Source organism: Leptopilina heterotoma, unplaced genomic scaffold, assembly GCF_015476425.1.
Source record: "Leptopilina heterotoma isolate Lh14 unplaced genomic scaffold, ASM1547642v1 Lhet_18, whole genome shotgun sequence".
Taxonomy (NCBI): Eukaryota; Metazoa; Arthropoda; class Insecta; order Hymenoptera; family Figitidae; genus Leptopilina; species Leptopilina heterotoma.
The window spans coordinates 851,756-872,435 of record NW_025110896.1 but is presented as its reverse complement, the minus strand read 5'-3'; the positions used below and the strand labels follow the sequence as shown (position 1 = coordinate 872,435).

At 20.5% G+C, this 20,680-nt stretch overlaps 2 protein-coding genes across 2 annotated transcripts; both read left to right on the top strand.

Moving 5' to 3' along the window:
* Positions 1-4,698: 4,698 nt before the first annotated feature.
* On the top strand, positions 4,699-13,278 carry LOC122499970. Its single transcript, XM_043608582.1, has 2 exons — positions 4,699-5,366; positions 12,807-13,278. Exons 1-2 carry the CDS (start codon positions 5,013-5,015, stop codon positions 13,128-13,130), a joined length of 678 nt encoding a protein of 225 aa, XP_043464517.1. The 5' UTR covers positions 4,699-5,012; the 3' UTR covers positions 13,131-13,278.
* A 4,309-nt stretch (positions 13,279-17,587) lies between these two features.
* Positions 17,588-19,990, top strand: LOC122499964 (speckle-type POZ protein-like). Its single transcript, XM_043608572.1, has 2 exons — positions 17,588-17,801; positions 18,808-19,990. The coding sequence occupies exon 2, from the start codon at positions 18,855-18,857 to the stop codon at positions 19,785-19,787; it is 933 nt and encodes a 310-aa protein (XP_043464507.1). The 5' UTR covers positions 17,588-17,801; positions 18,808-18,854; the 3' UTR covers positions 19,788-19,990.
* Positions 19,991-20,680: the final 690 nt, after the last annotated feature.

Below are 20,680 nucleotides of genomic sequence, written 5' to 3'. Positions count from 1 at the left end.
TTTGTATCACACCTATTACCCAAAAAAACGCAATCGCAATTTTTTTATGAATGGGATTTAATCTCAAATGTTTCGCTTATATGCGAATCAATCAGGATTTTTTATCTAGTAGTGCAACATGAACCTGCACTTAAAGGTAAGAGATAATTTTTTAAATTGCAAAAAATTTGTTGATTTAAACTACATAATTACAATTATAATTTTAATTATAATTATTAATAATCAATTTTAATTATAGTTCTAATTAATTCTAATTACTTCTAATTACTTCTAATTTTTAAAAAAATGAATTTATAAAATAATTAATTATTAATAAACATTTGCTATTTTTTTATTTTGACAAAAAACTATAGCCAGAGGTCAACTATTTAATTATTATTATTAATTTATAATAAATTATAGTGTTTATTTACTATCCTTACTCAGAAAAGATTCGAGGATAATTTATTATTAGTTAATTATTACTAGTTATTAATTAATTAATATTAGTTAATTATGATAATGTATTCATAAATTATTAATATTTTATTATTATTTTATTATATTATAATTATATTATAATTACAAATTATGATTAAATTTTATTCTCGATTTTATTTATAATTGTGGAATTATAATATTATTCATTGAAATTTATTCATTTTACTTGTACTTAATTTGTAATTACTATATTTTAAATAATTTCGGTAAATTGATTGATAATAATACCTAGTAATTAATAATAATAATAAAAATAAATTAAGACTAAAAGGGAAAAAAATTGAAAAAACGGAAAATTTAACCGTTCGGAATTTTTCTATATAATTAGACAAACTCTATAAATGGACGTGAGATATTATTAACTCTTCACGCATAAAATGTAAACTTTCGCAGGTGTAAAAGTGTCATCACACATTCAAGTTCATTCAATATTTTTCGTCAGTGCGATTTTACTGGAATTTCTCTAAATGACGTCATAGAAATATCACGTACGTATCGAGATTCGATTTTGAGAATTACTCTTCCAAGATTTTTGACGTTTTTCGTTGAGATAAAATAGTTGGTATTTTTTGTAATTTTTATAGCCAATTCCTTTGGTTTTCCAACGAAAGAATTTCGCTAAAAATTAAAATCTAGTAATTAAATTATTATTAATTAATTATTAGATTATAATTAATTAACATTTAATTAATTATTATTTAATTAATTTTTAATTACTAATTAATTAATGTTTAATTAATTTATAATTGTTAATTAATTTATAATTCGTTTAATTAAAAAATTATTAAATCGATGAAAGAATTTTACGAAAAATTACAATCGATTGATTAATTAATTCTTAAATTATAATTAATTTACAATTCGATTAAATTTGATTGACAATTTAATAATTTCTTGTAATTTACAGTTTTTTCGAAAATTAATTTTTTTTTACTAATTTTCGAATTTATGCAAAAAAATTTAATTTATTTTTATAACCTGTTAACTTGAAATAAGTAAATAAATAAATTTTCGAAAAGTTTAATTAAGAAAAAAATAAAATTTCAAAGAGACGAGTAGTAATGCTGCATAATATGAGATTAGAAACATATTCAACATTTTGTTGACAGTAAAACTCACCGGAAAATGAAACAGGTGATTCCCAATAGAATGCAACCTTTTAGAAATAATAATCTGCACATTCATTGTTGCATTTTATCTTTTGAAACTATATTTGAACAAAAAATTTTCTGCGGCATGCCAATATCATTCCTTCATTTTTTATCACTTCTACAATTTACGAATTCAATGTTTGTATAGAATTTTTTTTTTTTTATCAAAAAATATTCTCCTTCACTTCCTCTCATTTTCTTAGATTTTAAATATGACCCAAAAAATAAAATTGACTAATAATAATAATAATTGTAAAGTAACAATATCAGTTGTAGAATTTATCGCACTCAATGAATGAATTCCAAGAGGTGAGACATTACGATACCTTAGGTACATGTACGTATTGTTATTAATGGGTAAGTTTCTCCAAATTGAGTCACTAAGTAAGCTCTGATCTATTTAAGGGAATTATTTTCAATTTTCAGTAGAAAATAAACTTGAATGACATACTGAATGAAATAACTATACTCGATGTGAAATAATAATAATTGTTACGAAAAATCTCCTTTAATCTGTGTTTCCAAATCAATTTTTCATTTTTCATTGGAAACTATTAATAAATAATTTTATTAATCACTTGGAGATTATCGATCTTTTATATAATATGTTATTGCGTTTGGAATGTCAATCAATTTCTTACGATTATCAAACTAATGAGTTCGGAATTCCAAAATTTTTAAAATTTCATAAATTAATTTAATTCATCAATTTTTTTTTAATTTTAACAACAATTTTGTCCGAAGTTTGTAACAAAATTTTCATTGTAAATTACTTTCAAAATAAAATAAAAATAAAATATAATGGAAAATGAAAAAAAAATTATAAAAAAAATATTTCTAGATTAGAAAGACAAATACAAAATTGACAAAATACGTACATAATTTACGAAATATTTTCAAAATTATTCTACAATTGTAATTAAAAACAATTTTTATTTAAAAATTAGATCAACATAAAAAAGAAAACATAAATAAAAATAATGCTAAGTAGTCAAGTGGTTAGAGTCTCTTATTTGCAATGAAAAATCCAGGGTTCGATTCCTTGCAAATTTTGTGGGAATTTTTAAAAATAAAAGCAAAACAAAAAACAGTGAATAAATTAATTAATTCAAATATTTTAAGGCAAATTAAAATAAGAATTTAAATTAAATTTCAAAAAAGAGAAAAAACTTCAAAAACATATTTCTAGATTAGAAAGAAATAAATATGAAAACTTACAAAATGCGTACAGAATTTACAAAATATATACGAAATTATACTAAAATTGTAAATAAGAATTATATTTTAAAAAATCAAATAAAATGAAAAAATAAAAATAAGTAGTCAAGTGGTTAGAGCTTCTGATTTGCAAAAAAACGTCCAGGGTTCGATTCCTTGCAAATTTTGTGAGAAATTTTAATTATTAATAAAAATAAAAACTAAATAAATTCAATATATAAAATATATAATTTAAATAATTCGAAAAGATAAATTTGATTTTAATTTCAAAAAAGGGAAAAAAATTCGATAATATAGTAATTAATAAATACAAAATACGTACAAAATATACAAAAAAACATAAAATTATACTATAATTTATAAATATAACAATTTTGATTTCAAAATATAATTAAAATAAAAATAAAAATGGAGAAAATAGAAATAAAAATAATTGTAAGTAGTCAAGGAGTTAGAATCTCTGATTTGCAAGAAAAAATCCAAGGTTCGATTCCTTGCAAATATTGTGCGAATTTTTATTAATTAATAAAAGTAAAAAAACTACAATAAATAAAATAAATACTGTAAATAAAATAATTCATTTAAATAACTTTAAAAAAATTAAATAAAGATTTAAAATAAAATAAAAATTTAAATAAAAATTTAAATAATAAGTAAATATTTAATTTTACTTATTATTTAAATTATTATTTATTACTATTATGTATGCTTCTGATTTACAAATGAAAAATCAACAGTTCGATTCCTTGAAAATTTTGCAAGAAATTATAATAATTAATAAAAATAAAATAAATTGAATAAATAAAACAAATATTTTAAATAAATCAAAAAGATACATTTTAATTTAATTTAAAAAAGGGAAAAATTTCAATAAAATTATTTCGATATTAGAAATAAATAAATAAAAAATATGTGCAGCATTTACAAGACACATACAAAATTAAACTACAATTTATAAATAATAATTTTGATTTTAAAATATTATGGAAATAAAAAAGAAAATAGAAATAAAAATAATCATAAGTGGTCAAGTGGTTAGAGTATCTGATTCGCAAGGAAAAATCCAGGGTTCAATTCCTTGCATGTTTTGTGAGAAATTTTTTTTTTTTTTTTAATTTTTTAATTTTTAAAGTAAAATTTAAAATGAAATAAATATATACAAAAAATAAAATAATTAAGTATTAAAAAAAGTATAGTTAATAATAATAAAAAAATAAAAAAATAATAAAATAAAATAGTTAAAATAATTCATTATAAATTGAATTAAATTTCAAAAAAGGAAAAATAGCTCGCAACAATTATTTGTAGTTCAGAAAAAAATCCATAACAAAATTTACAAAGTAAAAACAAAAATTACAAAAATGCAAATGCAAAACTTACAAAATGCAAATACAAAATTGCAAATACAAAATTTTCAAAATGCAAATACAAAATTTACAAAATGCAAATACAAAATTAACAAAATTCAAATACAAAATTATACATTACATTGCAAATAAGAGAATGGCAAATCCTCTTAACAAGAAAATGATTTCATCAATTTCCAATAAATCGCAATCGAAAAAAAAATCTTTGGTACAAAGTATATTTTAATCTACGATAAGTGATCATGAATTTGTCACGTTTAAGGAATCCTAAGATTCACAAAACGATAAGCTTATGATAGTGATCAGAAAATTTTTTTTATTAATTAAAATTCCTAGCCACTGTTTCACGAAAATTTCAGTATATATAAAGAGAGCATTCGCCACAGACAGCGCGAAATTTCACTCTCTCGAATTAAAAAAAAAATCCAATCAAAAAGAATATATATATGTATCTATATCGATTTGAACAAAAATTTCTCCCGCCCGCGCGTACGAATGGCACGAGACGTCGAACTTACGTGCGTACGTTTCCGATTGTTTACACTTTGGCATATATAAAGGAGGAAGCACGAAGGTTTGACAATCTCAGTTCACGATCTCACGCCACAACGTTCAGAATACATATATATATATATATAGTACTTAATCCATAACTGCTATCAGTAATTAAATCCACATACGATATATACATATATATACATGTGAGCAGAGGATTGATAAAAATAATAATAATAGAGTGAAAATTAAGTGAGTCATTAGTAAAAAAAAAAAGTGAAGTTATACAAAAAAGGAAAAAATGAGTCAAATGAATTTTAGTGTTTTTGTTCTGTTGGTCCTGTCAATTTTGGCGATTGTTATGACAGCGCCAAGTAGGACGAGGAGAGCGACACCCTCGTGGCATAAGCCATGTGGAATGCTACAGGAAACGGAAGTCACCTCTGGCAATGAAGGCGAGGATTTAAGAATTAGCCTTGAGAGTATTAAACTTCAGCATGTCTTGACTATGAATAATTATTTGAGTCGAGATTATGATTTTCTTTACGAGAGAGCGAGGCGAGGGGTGCACAGGCATCAGTATATTCCAAATTGGGTGCCCGGCGAGAAGGACGTTAATTCAGTTCGGAAATTGGCGAAATCCTCTTCACAAATGGTGAGTTTTTTACAAATTGTTTGTTGTTTTAAAAATTAAGATTTATATTATTTGCATTCAATTGTTTCTTTCTTTTCTAATTATTTCTTCTTCTTCTTCTTATTTTATTCTTTTTATTATTATTATTATTATTATTATTATTATTATTATTATTATTATTATTATTATTATTATTATTATTAATTAAATATTTCTGGAAGCCATAAAATAATATAAATAAAAAATGTTTTGATTCTTCTGTTTGGCCTAATAGCCATTAGGCCAAACAGAAGAATCGAAACATTTTTTATTTATATTATTATTATTACTGTTATTATTATTTTTTATTTACTTATTTTATTTATTAATTTTCTTTTACAATTTGTTTATTGTTTTATTTCCATTAATTTTGTTTCTATCATTATTTTTACTAACTTTCTAAGTTTGCTTTTTATTTTGTGAGAAAAGAAGGAAGAAGCTTTATATTTATTACTTCTTTCATTATTTTTTATTTATTTATTTATTTATTATTAACATTTATTACTTGAACTTTATTTACATATTTTTTATCTTATTTCATTCCATTAAAAAATACATATTTTAGAAGATTATTTCTCTCTGAATAATAACAGATAAAGAATAAATAAGTATTAAATAATAAATGGTAAATAATAAACAATAAAGCTATAAATAATTAAATATAAAAGCAAATGAGTAAATAAGCGACTTTCTAATTTCACTATTTTTTATTTTTTCCTTCATTATTTTTTTCATTTCTTTTTTTATTTTTTTTTATTATTTAATTTTTATTTTTTCTTCTTTCTTATTGTAATTTATTTTATTTATTTAAATTTATTCTATTGTAATATATTTTATCTAATTATATTTATTTTATTGTTATATATTTTATTTATTTCATTTTATTTGATTAAAAACACCTATTTCAACAATAATATAAGTAAATAATGAAATTAATAAAACAGTGAAACAAGTAAACAAAAAAAAAGATGTAAATAATGAACTAAATAGAAGAGTAAATAAAATTAATTCTAGTAGTAAATGAATAATGAAGTAAATAAATAAAATAAGTAAATGAAGAAAGAAAATAATTATAATATTTTAGTAAAATTACTAAATAAAGCAATTGATGATGTAAATTAAATTAATTATGAATCTCAAGCTTAATTTCAATTAATATTTTTAATAAGAAAGTCAATTAATAGCTAAATAAGCAAATATTGAAGTAAATAAGTAAATAAAGTATGTAAATATAGATGTAACGCAAGAAATAAATAAGTAAACAAAGTATGTAAATATAGATGTAAAACAAGAAATAAATAAGTAAATAATAAAGTAAGTTATGTAAGTAAATAAAATTGTTAAATATATCAAAGAAAGAAGTAAATAAAGAAGTAAATAAAGCAATAAATAAGTAAATAAAGAAGTAAATAATTAAGTAAATAAAGCAATAAATAAGTAAATAATGAATCAAAAAATAATAAATAAATATGGAAATAGAGAAGTGAATAAATCATTAAAGAACTAAATAAGCAAATAATGAAGTAAATGAGTAATTTATTGATGTAAATAAAATAATCTAAATAAGTAAACAAAGTAAATAAAATAACTAAATAAAGCAAAAAAAAAAAAAAAAAAAAAAAAAAGAATAAGTAAAGAACTAAATAAGTAATTTAAGTCAGTAAATAAAATAACTAAATAAAGCAAATAAAGAAGTAAATAAAGAATTAAAAAAATCAAGAAAGAACTAAATAAGTAAATAAAGATGCAAATAAAGAACTAAATATGCAAAAAAGAAGTAAATAAATAAATTAAGACGTAAATAAGGGAATTTATTAGTAATTTAAGTTAAAAAAGAACTAAATAAGTAATTAAACAAGTAAATAAGTAAATAAAAAAGAAAGAAGAAAATAAACAAGTAAATCATCAAATGTAAAATCAAGTAAACGATTATATAAATAATTAAATGAGAAAGAAAATAATGAAGTAATTCATTAAATAAAAAAGTAAATAGAAGAGTAAATAAGTAAATAAAAAGGAAATAAAAGAGTAAATAAGTAAATAATAGAAAAAAAGAACTAATAAAGCAAATAAAGAAGAAAATAAGTAAATAATAGTAAAAAAGAACTATTAAAGCAAATAAAGAAGAAAATAAGTAAATAAACAAGTAAATATATGTAAATAAAAGAGTTTTAATATTTTCATTTAATTTTAATTCAAATTAAAAAATCAAGACCTGATTTTAATACAAGAATATAATGAATGAGTAAATAAAGAAGTAAATAAGCAAATAAAGAAGTTTATAACTATGAAATCAAGTAAATTAAGTAAATAAAGGAAGAAAGAAACTAAATATGTAAATAAATAAGTGAACAAGTAAATAGACAAGTAAATGATAAATAAACATGTAACTAAATAAATACACTAGTAAATAAACAAGTAATAGTAAATAATAAATAAATCTAAGCATGTAAATTGAATTTCACATCTCTACTTCGGGAAACTTTACTTATCCTCAAACTTAAATTTATTTTTTCCTACAGATTTATTTCTTTCTATTCAATTTAAAAAAAATGAGTTCTACTTTTGGAGTATAAAATAAAATTTACAAAATAATAAAAAATGGATAAAAAAAACCTAAAAAAAAACAAGTAAACTTAAAAGTAAATATGGGAAAAAATTTTCAATTGGAACAACTGCAAATTTTACTTGATTAACGAAATTTTTAGTTGCTTTAGTTGAAACTTTTTGCTATTTTAGAGAAACTTATCGCTACTGTAGGTAAAAGTTTTTTTTTCGTTAATGTTTATTTACGAAAAAATTTTTTTTTTATGCAAAAGTAAATTTAATGTAAACAAATACTTAAAAGTAAACTTCATGTAAATAAATACTTAGAAAAAAGCAAATTTGAAGTAAATAAATACCTTTAAAGAAAAGTAAACTGAAAGTAGAAAAATTTTTAATTAAAGTAAACTCAAAATCAATTAATACTTCGACAAAAGAAAACTTGAAATAAATAAAAACGTAAACAAAAGTAAACTTAAGTAAATGAATACTTGAATAAAAGTAAACTTAAAGTAAATAAATACTTGGACAAAGTAAACTGAAAGTAAGTAAATAATGAAAAGTAAACTTAAGGTAAATACTTAAAAGCAAACTTAGAGTAAATAAGTACTTAAAAGTAAATTTAAAGTCAATAAATAAAGAAACTTAAAAAAAACAAAAAATAAACCTAAAGTAAATAAATACTTAACAAAAAGTAAATGAACTAAAACTGAATAAACTCAAAGTAAATATACGTAAACAATGTAAGCATAGAGCGAATTAATCTGAAATCGAATAAACTTGAACAAAAATAGAAAAGAGTAACTAAGACTACAATTAAATTATAATTTACATGATAATTCCATTTACCGCAATAATTTCTCATTTTATAAAAATAATTTTGTCAATTGCTAATAATATTAATTAATTAAATATTAATTATATTAATTAATATTAATTCTCGATATTTCGCCAATTATCGAGACAGAAATCAAATTAATTTTCTCGAAAAAGGAAAAAAAAAATTCCCTAAGACTAAAATTAACGCAATAAAATTATTGGGGTAGGACATTAATAATTATACATAGATGATATTAATGAGTTATGTGCATTTCAGCGTAAAGTCATTAATATTCATTTCCACTGAGTGTATTAAAGCACGTGGTGGAGGGTGCGTTTAGTTATGCCGCGATTTTCTCTCCATCTCTCTTTCTCTCACTTTATATATGTATATATCCGCGATATTATAAAGCCGACCCTCCCCGTGAAAGTTGTTTTGTCCAAGCGTTGATTGTTTGCATAAAGATATACACGTGTACATGTATCGCTTTTTGCCCCAGACATAAATTGTGCTTGCAATTGATTAACGTTAAATAACAAATTTTAATGAGACAGTAATTATTATAAAGTACCAGGGGAACAGAAAAGCGGTGGTCGGTTCTCGCAATGCGCGCGTATAGCCTTCTGCTCGCCGTGTCCCGCGACTGCGTAATCGGAACTCGAACGCCAACTGAAAACTGATAACAACTTTTATCCCTCCCTCCCTCCCACTTTTCTCTCTCCTCCTCCTCCCATCGAAATGCAAGCTCGCAATCGTTTTTTTATTATTTACATCTCTCTCTCTCACTCTCTCGATACATATAGTGATGTCAGATCATTCACGTCACGATATGTATACAAGATTCCACAATCGTGTGAAAAATTCTTTTTATACGTAATCTTTCTGAAGCTCTTCATCATCCGTAGATCATGGATGCAATTTTTTATTTGCAATTCGTTATGTTGTCGTTTTCATTTTTTTTACTGTTTTTTTTTTTTCATTATTTAGTTAATGTATGAAAGGGCAATTTTTGATAAGCGTCAATTTTTTAAATAACAAAATAAAGTATTGTTCTAACTTGTAAATAAAAACTTTACTGTTTTTAGTTGTTACCTATTTTCCAGACTTGCTATTTATTGTTTCGCAATGAATTTATTTTCACGATGACTGTTATAGATTATCAAATGTCCTCTCCTTGGATTAAAAACGCAGATTAGAGATTATTTAATAGTGCGGTTTTTTTTTTATTAGAAAAAAGCACTTGGAGAAAAAAGTGACTTCAAATAAATATTTATACTTGAGGCGATTTTTTTATTTACTACAAATAATAGCAATAAATTTTGTGTCTAAATTGAAAAAACTAAATAAGGAATAAATAAACAAAAATAATAAAAAATAAATAAAAATAAAAAAAATAATAAAAAATATACAAAAAAAATAAATAAATTTTAAAAAAATAATAAAAATATACAAAAAAAATAAATAAATTTAAAAAAAATAAAAAAATTATAAAAAAATAAAAAATTATAAAAATAAATAACAAAAAGAATATAACAAAAATTAACAAACAAATAAATAAGCTAAAAAAAATGCAACAAACTAAAAATAAACTAAACTATAACTGTACCCAGAGAAAAATTTTATTTAATCCAAGTATAATTTATTTGAGTTAAATAAACGTTACCTAATTTGTCTCAGAGTCTACTAAATTATTTATTTATTTCAAATAGAACTAACAAAAATAAAAGAAAATTAAAATTTTTATTTGAATCAAATAAAATTTACTTGAAACAAATAATTTAATTCGGGAAAATTCTTAAATAAAAAAAAATTAAAAAAGTAATTAAAAATCCTTGAAAATATTTCTACGAATTAATTTTTCTGAGAAACTAATAAAATTTATTTAACATTTAATAATAAATGAAACATTAAATAAAATAATAAATAAATATTCCTTAAAAAACAATAAGATTTTTTATTTTTTATTTCAATAAAATTTTTTTTACTAATTTATTACATAGAAAAAATTTTATTCTTATAATTTTTTAATTAATTTAAATAAACACATTCGCAAGGTCAATTAATGGAAATTATTTAATTTTTAATAAGTAATTTTGAAATTTTTGTGAAATACTGTTGACAAAAATCTGTAAAAGTAAATTTTGACTAGAAACTAATGAAAATTTTTTTTTAATTTATATTAGTTTTAAATCAGAAATATATTTTTTTTCAAGTAAAAGTTTTTTTGATTTTAAACAATTGTTTCCATAAACTGATTAATTTACACTAATTTACATTATTTTACATAACTTTACATAACTTTACATTTAGTTTACATAAATTTACAATTAATTTACATTAATCTACATTAATCTGCATGATTTTACATAAATCTACGTTAATTTACTTAAATTTACATTAATTGTAAATTTTTACTATTTATTTTACATTTATAGTGAAAATTTTACATTTCAAACAATCTGTACACAAGCTTTCTATATTTTAGCAAATTTAATATTCTGTTCTTTAAATAAAATTTAACATAAAATTAGTAAAAAATAGTGACTGATTTTTATGTAATTTTCTTTAAAAATCTATTTTTTTGTTTTATTTTTTATTAGAATGAAGTAAATTTAATGTTTTAATTTACTTTAAACAAATCTTTAGTAGACTTAAATAAATTTGGTTTTGTTCAAATAATTTTTATTAGATTCAAATACAATATATTCGGTTCAAAAAAATTTTGTTCGAGTCAATAAATTTTTATTATTTGAAAGTCTAATTGAAATTTGAATTTGAAAATATGTAGAAAAATTTGTTCAATACAAATATCATTTGATTTAAATATAAATATTTTTCGGTTCAAAAAAAATATTATTTTTGGTTCAAATAAATTTTATATGATTCAGAAAAATTTTAGTTGATTTAAATATGTTTTAGTCGGTTCAAATAAATATTAGTTTGATTCAAATAAATTTTATTTGGTTCACATAAATTTTATTTCATTTGAATAATTTTTATTATAGATTCAAATTAACTATGATTGGATCAAATAATTTTTATTATATTCAAATAAATTTAGTTTTGGTACAAAAAAAGTTTTATTTGATTCAAATAATTTTTATTAGATTCAAGTAAATTTTACGTGATTCAGATAAATTTTATTTGCGATTCAAATAAATTTTTATATGAAATGAATTTCATTTGGTTCAAATAAGTTTTTGTATGAAATGAATTTTATTTGGTTCAAATAAATTTTTATATGAAATGAATTTCATTCGGTTCAAATAAATTTTTATCGGAAATAAATTTTATTTGGTTCAAATAAATATCATTTGATTTAAAATAAATTTTTATACTATTCAAATAAATATAATTTTGATTCAAATAAATTTGCTATACGATTCAGAAAATTTTTAGTTGATTGAAACAAATTTTTTACAATTCAAATAAATATTCTTTGATCCAAAGTTTTTTTTATACGATTCAGAAAAACTTTAGTTGAATCAAACAAATTTTATATACGATTTTGAAAAATTTTAGTTGAATCAAATAAATTTTACACTATTCCGAAAATCTTTAGTTAAATCAAATAAATTTTACACGATTCCGAAAAACTTTAGTTGAATCAAATAAATTTTATACAATTCCGAAAAACTTTTACTGATTCAAATATAAATAAATTCAAATAAATTTAGTTGGCGCAAATAAATTTTATTTAATTCAAAGAAAGCTTTACTTAATCAAAGTAAATTTTACTTAAAGTCAAATAAACCATTTTTCTAAGTGAATTAAGTACTAATTTTTTTCTCTAATCAATTATCACCAGTATGAAAATAAACAGTAATAATGTTAATAAATAGAAAAATAAGTAAAAAAGTAAAAACCAAAGAAAATAAGTAGAAAAATAAGTAAAAAAGTAAAAAACAATGAAAATAAGTAAAAAAGTAAAAAAAACAAAGAAAATAAGTAGAAAAATGAGTAAAAAAGTAAAACAACAAAGAAAATAAGCAGAAAAATCAAAAGCAGTGAAAAATAATAAATAATAATAAAAAAATTCCTATTTTTTTTTGTCTCAGATTGCAAGTCACTTACCGAAGATGCATTTGGACCTGCAAAAGTTCGCCGTTGCATTCGAGGAGTTGATGGAGGATGAGAGAAATCCAAGAATTTCGGATGCCCTGAGAGACACTCATTCTTATCTCATAATGATGTTGTGCGAAGTAGAGACCAACATTGTTTTACTGCCGTCTCTGCAGGTGCCACCAAGGGTCGAAAGAAGCATCATGTCCACTGAGGATCGTGACCCCGTTGACGATACAAGACGACTTGTTCGCGATTGGGGTATCCTTTTGAAGTACAGAGATTATCTTCACGGTTGGCGGCACGTTTTTGATTACTAGAAAAAAGAAAAACACATTTCCACATAAATTAAAATGCCTTTAGTGGTTTTTTACAAAAATCACCAAGTATTTCAAATTGAAAGCATTTATATATTCTTAGAGGAATTTAATAGTTGACACAGTAATTTTTTTTTTCTAGAACCAAAGAAACCTCATGAAAAATAGTCTGTTTTAAGACTCTCGAGGATTATTTATTTTCTTAATTATTAACGTTTGCCATTTGTCAGAGAATTTTAATTGAAAATTTAAAAAAAAAATTTATTACAAGAATTAAATTTTTCTCCAGGTGCTAAAAAATTAGAATAAGAAAGAAAATTATAATTATAATATTAGAAAGAAAATTATAATTTTCTCCAAGGGATAAAAAGTTAAAAGTTCTCGACAAAAAATGTAGATAGATTTTTTATTTATTGTATTTATATTGACGAAGCATTAATATGTAGATTAGATTTTATTTATTTTTCTGCGTAAGCAAAAATAAGATGTAAAAAAAATTTTTAAAAAAATCTCTTTTGTAGTTTTAGTTAGAAAATAATTAATTATTTATTTTAGTAGTGAACTTATTATTTGTGCAAACAAAAATGAGATGTAAAAAAGTTTTTCAAAAAAAATCTCTTTTGTAGTCAATTAATTATTTATTTTAGTAGTTAATTTATTTTTTGCGCAAACGAAAATGAACAAAAAAAATTTTTTTGTAGTCTGAAAATAATTTTTCCGAAAAGGGGAAAATTGGTCTAATAATGTGATTAGAAAATTAATAAAAAAAAATTTTTTTAAATAAAATAATAAAATTAGTAAATTAGGAAAATTGTTAAAAAAAAATTGAGTGTGAATTCGACGATGACGCGAATAGGAATGGTATGCTGTATGATGAATTTAGTACACTTATTAAACCATCTGTCGATTGCATTTTCTGCAATGATTAAGTAAGACAGGTGCGTCATAATGACGACACGATTAGATGCGATATGTCATAATTAAAAATGTATTATCAGTTAAATCATAGTTATTCCAGAACTAACTGACTGTATCGAATATTTATCGAGGATGATTGTATTTATTATTGCTCTCACAATTTACTGTATTTATTATTTATTCATCGAGGCTGAGATTTATTTATTATGTACTGTAATTATTTATGTAGATTCGTTAAATTATTCTCTCTGTAATTTATTTTTATTCGTATCATTTTTTTAAAATTTTATTTATAAATTATTTTGGTAAATTTTCTTGTAAACTTTTCTAGAAAATTTTATTTTTATAAATTGTTTTGGTAAAATTTTTTGTAATTTTTTCTGTAAAATTTTATTTTTAAACAGTTTTGGTAAATTTTTTGTAATCTTTTCTGTAAAAACTTATTTTTAAATTTTTTTTGTAAATTCTTTTTGTAAATTTTTTTTGTGAATTCTTTTTGGAAATTCTTTTTGGAAATTCTTTTTATAAATTCTTTTTATAAATTCTTTTTATAAATTCTTTTTGTAAATTCATGTTGTAAATTTTTTGTTTTTGATAATTTTTTTTTAATTTCAATTGTAAATTTTGTTTGTAAATTGATTTTTTTTTTTGTAAAATTTATTTATTACTAGAAAGTTAAATGGAATGTGCATAAAAATTCTTGAGGACGTTAAAGCTCAAGTGATATTGGCAAAAGTGTACTTTTAGAATAGTATTAGATTATTTATAAGGAAAGACACATTTGCGAACATTTTTTTTCTCGCACTCAGTATTATCAAAAATGCATTGTAATTCATTGAAAACTTCGGCATCACATTTATTTATTTTGTAGTTATTTAGTAATTTATTCTTTTTTATACAAGACAAAAATTTGATAAACTGATTTTCATATTATATTATGTGACTCTGTTGTTTCATTACAAACCAATTAACATTTCTTTTATAATCTCCCATCTGTGTTAATTATTAATTTTACTATTATTAATATTATTAAATAAATAATAAATAATATTATATAATAATAAAAAATATTAGATATTATTTGAATAAATTTAAATAAATTGAATAAATAAATAAATTATGATTAAAAAATTTTTTTTATAGAAAAATTCTATATAGAATATAAAAAATAAAAATATATAGAAATTCTACAGAGGACATAAATTTATAATTATAATTAATTGTAAAAATAAATAAATTGAAACTATAGAATAAATCAAATAAATAATAGATAATAATAATTATGGAAAATTAAAATATTTAATAATTAATTATTATGAACCAAAAAAGTTTTATCTAGAACAGCGATAAGTTTCTTTGGAACAACTAAAGTCTTTACTGAATCGATAAAAAATTTAGTTAATATAGCAAAATTTGTAGCAGTGCCACTTGAAGTTTTTTTCTATGAGAAATAAATTTGTTATCATAAACAATAAATTAAATTCATATAAATTATTAATAAAATATTAAATTTATTGTTATAAATTATTAATAAAATATAAATTTTATAATTATAAATTCCTAATAAAATTTAAATTTTATAATTATAAATTCGTAATAAAATATAAATTTTATAATTATAAATTCTTAATAAAATTTAAATTTCATAATCATAAATTATAATTTTTCTATGTAGAGAAAAATGACAAAAATAATAAAATGAATTAAAAATTATCTTTTCAAACTCCAGTGAAAAAATTTTTAAAGTAAAAAAAATTTTAAACGTATTAGAACGCCATCTAACGAATTCTGAAGAGAAAAAATTATTCAAAATCCTTTTCAATAAGAAAAGCATCTGCCTTATCATCGAACAATAATAAATTTGAACTCGGTATAAGATTGAATTAAATTTCAAATCCAAATTATACCGAAAAAAATATAGAAAAGTATAAAAAAGTATAAACAATAAAACAGTAAAATTGTAAATGTAAAAATTTTAACGATTTTTAATTTTAATTAAATAAATAAATTTGTAAAGAAAATTCTAAATAATTTTATGAATAAGACTTGTTATCATCAGAGAAAAGAGAAAGAAGTTTTCTGTTGGATAAAACCTTTTATCGTGGGAGTAAAGAAAAAGAAGTTTTCGTTTACCATGAGAAGATAATATTTGAGAGACGAGAAACTTGGATCGTACTTCGCTAGAGAGTAGCACTGGACTTTCTAAAAATTCGAACAAGAACTCGTGGATATAATATAGAGGAAAAATTGAAACGTGCTTTATTGTATATACTATGGACACTTTATAAATGATGCAATTCGAAATGGAGAAAAACGGGCATCATAGATCCTTTTAATTGCACTCGAAGATGATTCTAAAGTTGTAAATTTATAATGTAACACTTAAACATCATCACCATAAAGCAGAAATAATTTAATATCATTTTACGAGCATAACGCCATAAAAATTACGTAATATTTAATAAATTTCTAGTATTCTTTTTGTTTTTTCCCTTGAACACTAATATTTTGTATCAAACATATTTAATTTATTTCAATTTTTATTTTGTGCCCACAGAAAAAAGATATTTTGATTCAGAGTTAACTAAACTTTTTAATTGTTTCAAAATAAAATTTATTTGGTTCAAACGAATTTTTTTGGGTTCAAATAAAATTTTTTCGGTTCATATAAAAATGTATTTGGTTCAAATAAATTTTATTTGGTTCAAATACATTTTATTTAGTTCAAATACATTTTACTAAAATTTTTAATTGCTTCAAAATAAAATTTATTTGGTTCAAACGAATTTTTTTGGTTCAAATAAAATTTATTTGGTTCAATTTTTACTAAAATTTTTTAATTGTTTCAAAATAAAATTTATTTGGTTCAAATTAATTTTTTTGGTTCAAATAAAATTTTTTTGGTTCATATACAATTTATTTTGTTTAAATACATTTTATTTCATTTAAATACATTTTACTAGAATTTTTAATTGTTTCAAAATAAAATTTATTTGGTTCAAAGTTCAAACGAATTTTTCTGGTTTAAATAACATTTATTTGGTTCAAATACATTTTATTTGGTTCAAATATATTTTATTTGGCTCAAATAAAAATTTTAGTTGCTCTAAATAAAATTTGTATTATTTAAAACAAATAAATAACTTAGTTGGCTCTGAGACAAATATATTTTTATTTAACTAAAATAAATTATATTTGACTTAAAATAAAATTTTTTTCTGGGCGTGGGAAAGACTTAAGACATTAATAATTTTATTCAAGTGCTAAAAATTAAATTTTAAATAATGAATTTAATTTGAAGAATAAAATTAAATTTTAAATAATGAATGTAATTTGATGTATAAAATTTAATTTTTAATAATTTTAATTCGAAGTATAAAATTAATAGATAAAAAATATAAATAGATAATAAATAGAATTTTTAATCTTCACTTAACAATTCTATAATTGAATTGAAAATAATTCAAAACTTACGAGGACTTTACTTTATTTGCTGACGATTCTCAAAATATAATATTAGAGTGGGAATTAATTTCGTCTATTAGTCTAGCATGTTTGTTTACTTCAAACTGTCACCGTAGAATGTGCGATTTATTTTGCTACTTAATAATTGATCAATAAAATTGTTCAAAAAATATTATATTAATTCGAAATTAAAATATTCTGAGAAGTAAAATTTTGCAAATAAAAATCGTCAAAGATCATATTCTGAATTTTTTTTTAAATGCCAAGGATTACCAATATTTTTTTAATCAAGTAAGTTTATCAGCAATTTTATCGATTTTTGCTAATGAAAAAGAAGTTTCACAGAAAAATATTTAATTAAACAAATTTTGTTTAATTGAACGTAATTAGGACAAAATTGAGAAAAAATTCTCTTGATCTTTTTCATTAAATATTTTTAATAAAAAAAACCCTTCGAAAATATAATTAATTTATGATTCACAAGTTTTGAACGTTCAAATGAAAGAATTTTTTTTATTTTAAATATTTTCATGAATTACTTTTTGCAGTAAAAATTAAAATCTAAAATTTTACATAATTAGAAAATTTATAATTATTAATTTTTTTTACAATAACGTAAAATTATGCAAATGAAATTTTAATTTAGAAAATAAATAAATATTGTTCTGGAAAAAAGGGAATTTTTTTATTTACCAAAAATTTGTATAATTATCAATTATTAATAATATAATAATATTAATTAATATTAATATTAATTAATAATAATTAATAATATTATCAATTATTAATAATAATCAATTATCAATCAATTATCTTATCAACTATCACTTTATTGTTTATTCTTATCAATTAATCTATTATAGGTTAATTTTCAAACGCACTAACATTTGTTCTGGAAGAAAGAGAATTTTTTTCATTTCCATAAAATTTTGAACGTTCAAAATGAACGAAATTAGTTTATTTCAATAATTTGAAAAAAAATTTCTTAATATAAATCCAACAGTAAAAATTGTAAATATAATTTTAAAAAATACTTAAAAATTAATAGTGACAAAAAATTATAATTTTATTTTTATTATAAATAAAATAATAACTAATGGAATATTTTCATGTCAACTTCAAGTTTTTTTTTATTTTATTTTTAATTTCTTAAACTAAGATTAAATATTTTAATGAATAATAATTAATATTTTCACATTAATTTATTTAAATAGTTAATTTAAAAAAATTACAAAAATTTTTTTTTTAATTTTAAAATTTTTAATTTTATTTTTTTAAATTTTTAATTCTTTTACAGCATAATAATACATTGCGGCAGGACAAGAAGTAAATAATAAAAAAATTATGTCTACCGTGATAAATATTACCGATTTCGCAAAAGATATCCTCGGTAATTCTTCACAAATTCAAAATTATGAAGATGCTCACTTGATAGCAATAACAATTAACCTGAAAGATTTAAGGGAAAAGAGGATAGATGGTGGCGACATATATTTGAAAGAAAATCCTCAGATTCATTGCCAGTTTACTTTTCAAATATTTGGTGGTTTGCTGCATAGATATATAAAATTTACATCCCGAGCATCATTAAACAGACAATATCTTGTAACCATGTATCATTTAAACTATAGAAAAGAAATTGAACTTACCGAAACAATAAAAGTACTAAATAGTAGACTTTATACAACAAACTATTTTACTTACAATTATGATGTATTACACAATGAAGAAAAACACCTAATCAACAATAATTTATGCATGTTTTGTAAAATAAAAGAGATAAAAGCATCACCAATTGAAATTGAAATTATCAAAAATGAAATGCCTGCAAAATTTCTCTCTCTATATGAAGAAAAAAAATTAACTGATTTCAAAATAATTTGCGATGATAAGGAATTTTGCGTGCACAAAATAATTCTCGTGTGCCAATCTGATGTGTTTCGGGCAATGCTCGAAAATCCGATGAAAGAATTCAAAAATGATGAACTAATAATTAGTGATTTTTATCCAAAAATTGTTGAAGTAATGATTCGATATCTTTATTCTGATACACTGACAGAAACACTGTCCGAAGAGGAATTAAAAGAATTATTGTTGATTGCAAACAAGTACAATTTGGAGAATTTGAAAAAAATTTCCTTCAAGGAGATTTGTAAAGTGATAAACACCTTCAAACAAGCTGTAGATTTACTCTCATTTACTGAATGCTACAATTTTACCGACATGAGAGATTTAATAATTAAATTCATGAGAGATAATAAAAATATTTTACTGTAAAAACTTCTGCTTTCAATCTTATTCGATTTTATTTTTCTAACAAAAATTTTTAAAAAAATGTTTTATATTACTCTTGAAGAGTTTTGTGTTTTAAATTCTAATTTATTGTTCAGAAGAATATTCTTCTTTTGGTTGAACCGAAAAATTGTTTTGTAAAAATTGTTATTTACGATTTAATAAAAGTACGATGTTTATTTGTAGAATTTCTAATGTTGTTTTATTTTCGCTTAGTTTATTAATAATTGTCAGATCTTTAAATTTACTTTAATAAATTTAATTAAATATTTACTAATTATTTCAAAAATTTTATGGCTATAAATTAAAATCAAAAATATTTTTTATTCTCATACGCTTTTAAAGTCAGTGTAGTTCACAAAAAATGTTATAATAATCAACGATTACAAGAAAAAAATTATCTTTCTTGTGAAAAACAATAAAATATTTTATTTAGGAATTTGTCTTTTGCAAATTATTAATATTTAAAAAAAAGAAAAATAGTGAAAATTTTTGTTCAGGAGTAATTTCAAGAAAAAAAATAATAAAATTATTTGTTTAATAATATTACAAAAAAATAATAATAAACATTTTTATTTAAAAGTATTTTCAAGAAGAAGAAAAAAATTCTTTGTTTCGAAGTATTTTCAAAAAGGAAAATAATATAATTTTTTGTTTAAAAATAATTTAAAAACGAGAATAAATAAAATTCTTTGTTTAAAAATATTTTCAAGAAGTAAAATAACAAAAATTTTTGTTTAAAAATATTTAAAAAAAGAAAAATAATAAACATTTTTGTTCAGAAGTATTTTCAAGATGAAAAACAATAAAACTTTATTTCGAAGTATTTATAAGAAGAAAAATAATAAAATTTTTTTGTTTAAAAATTTTTTTTAAGA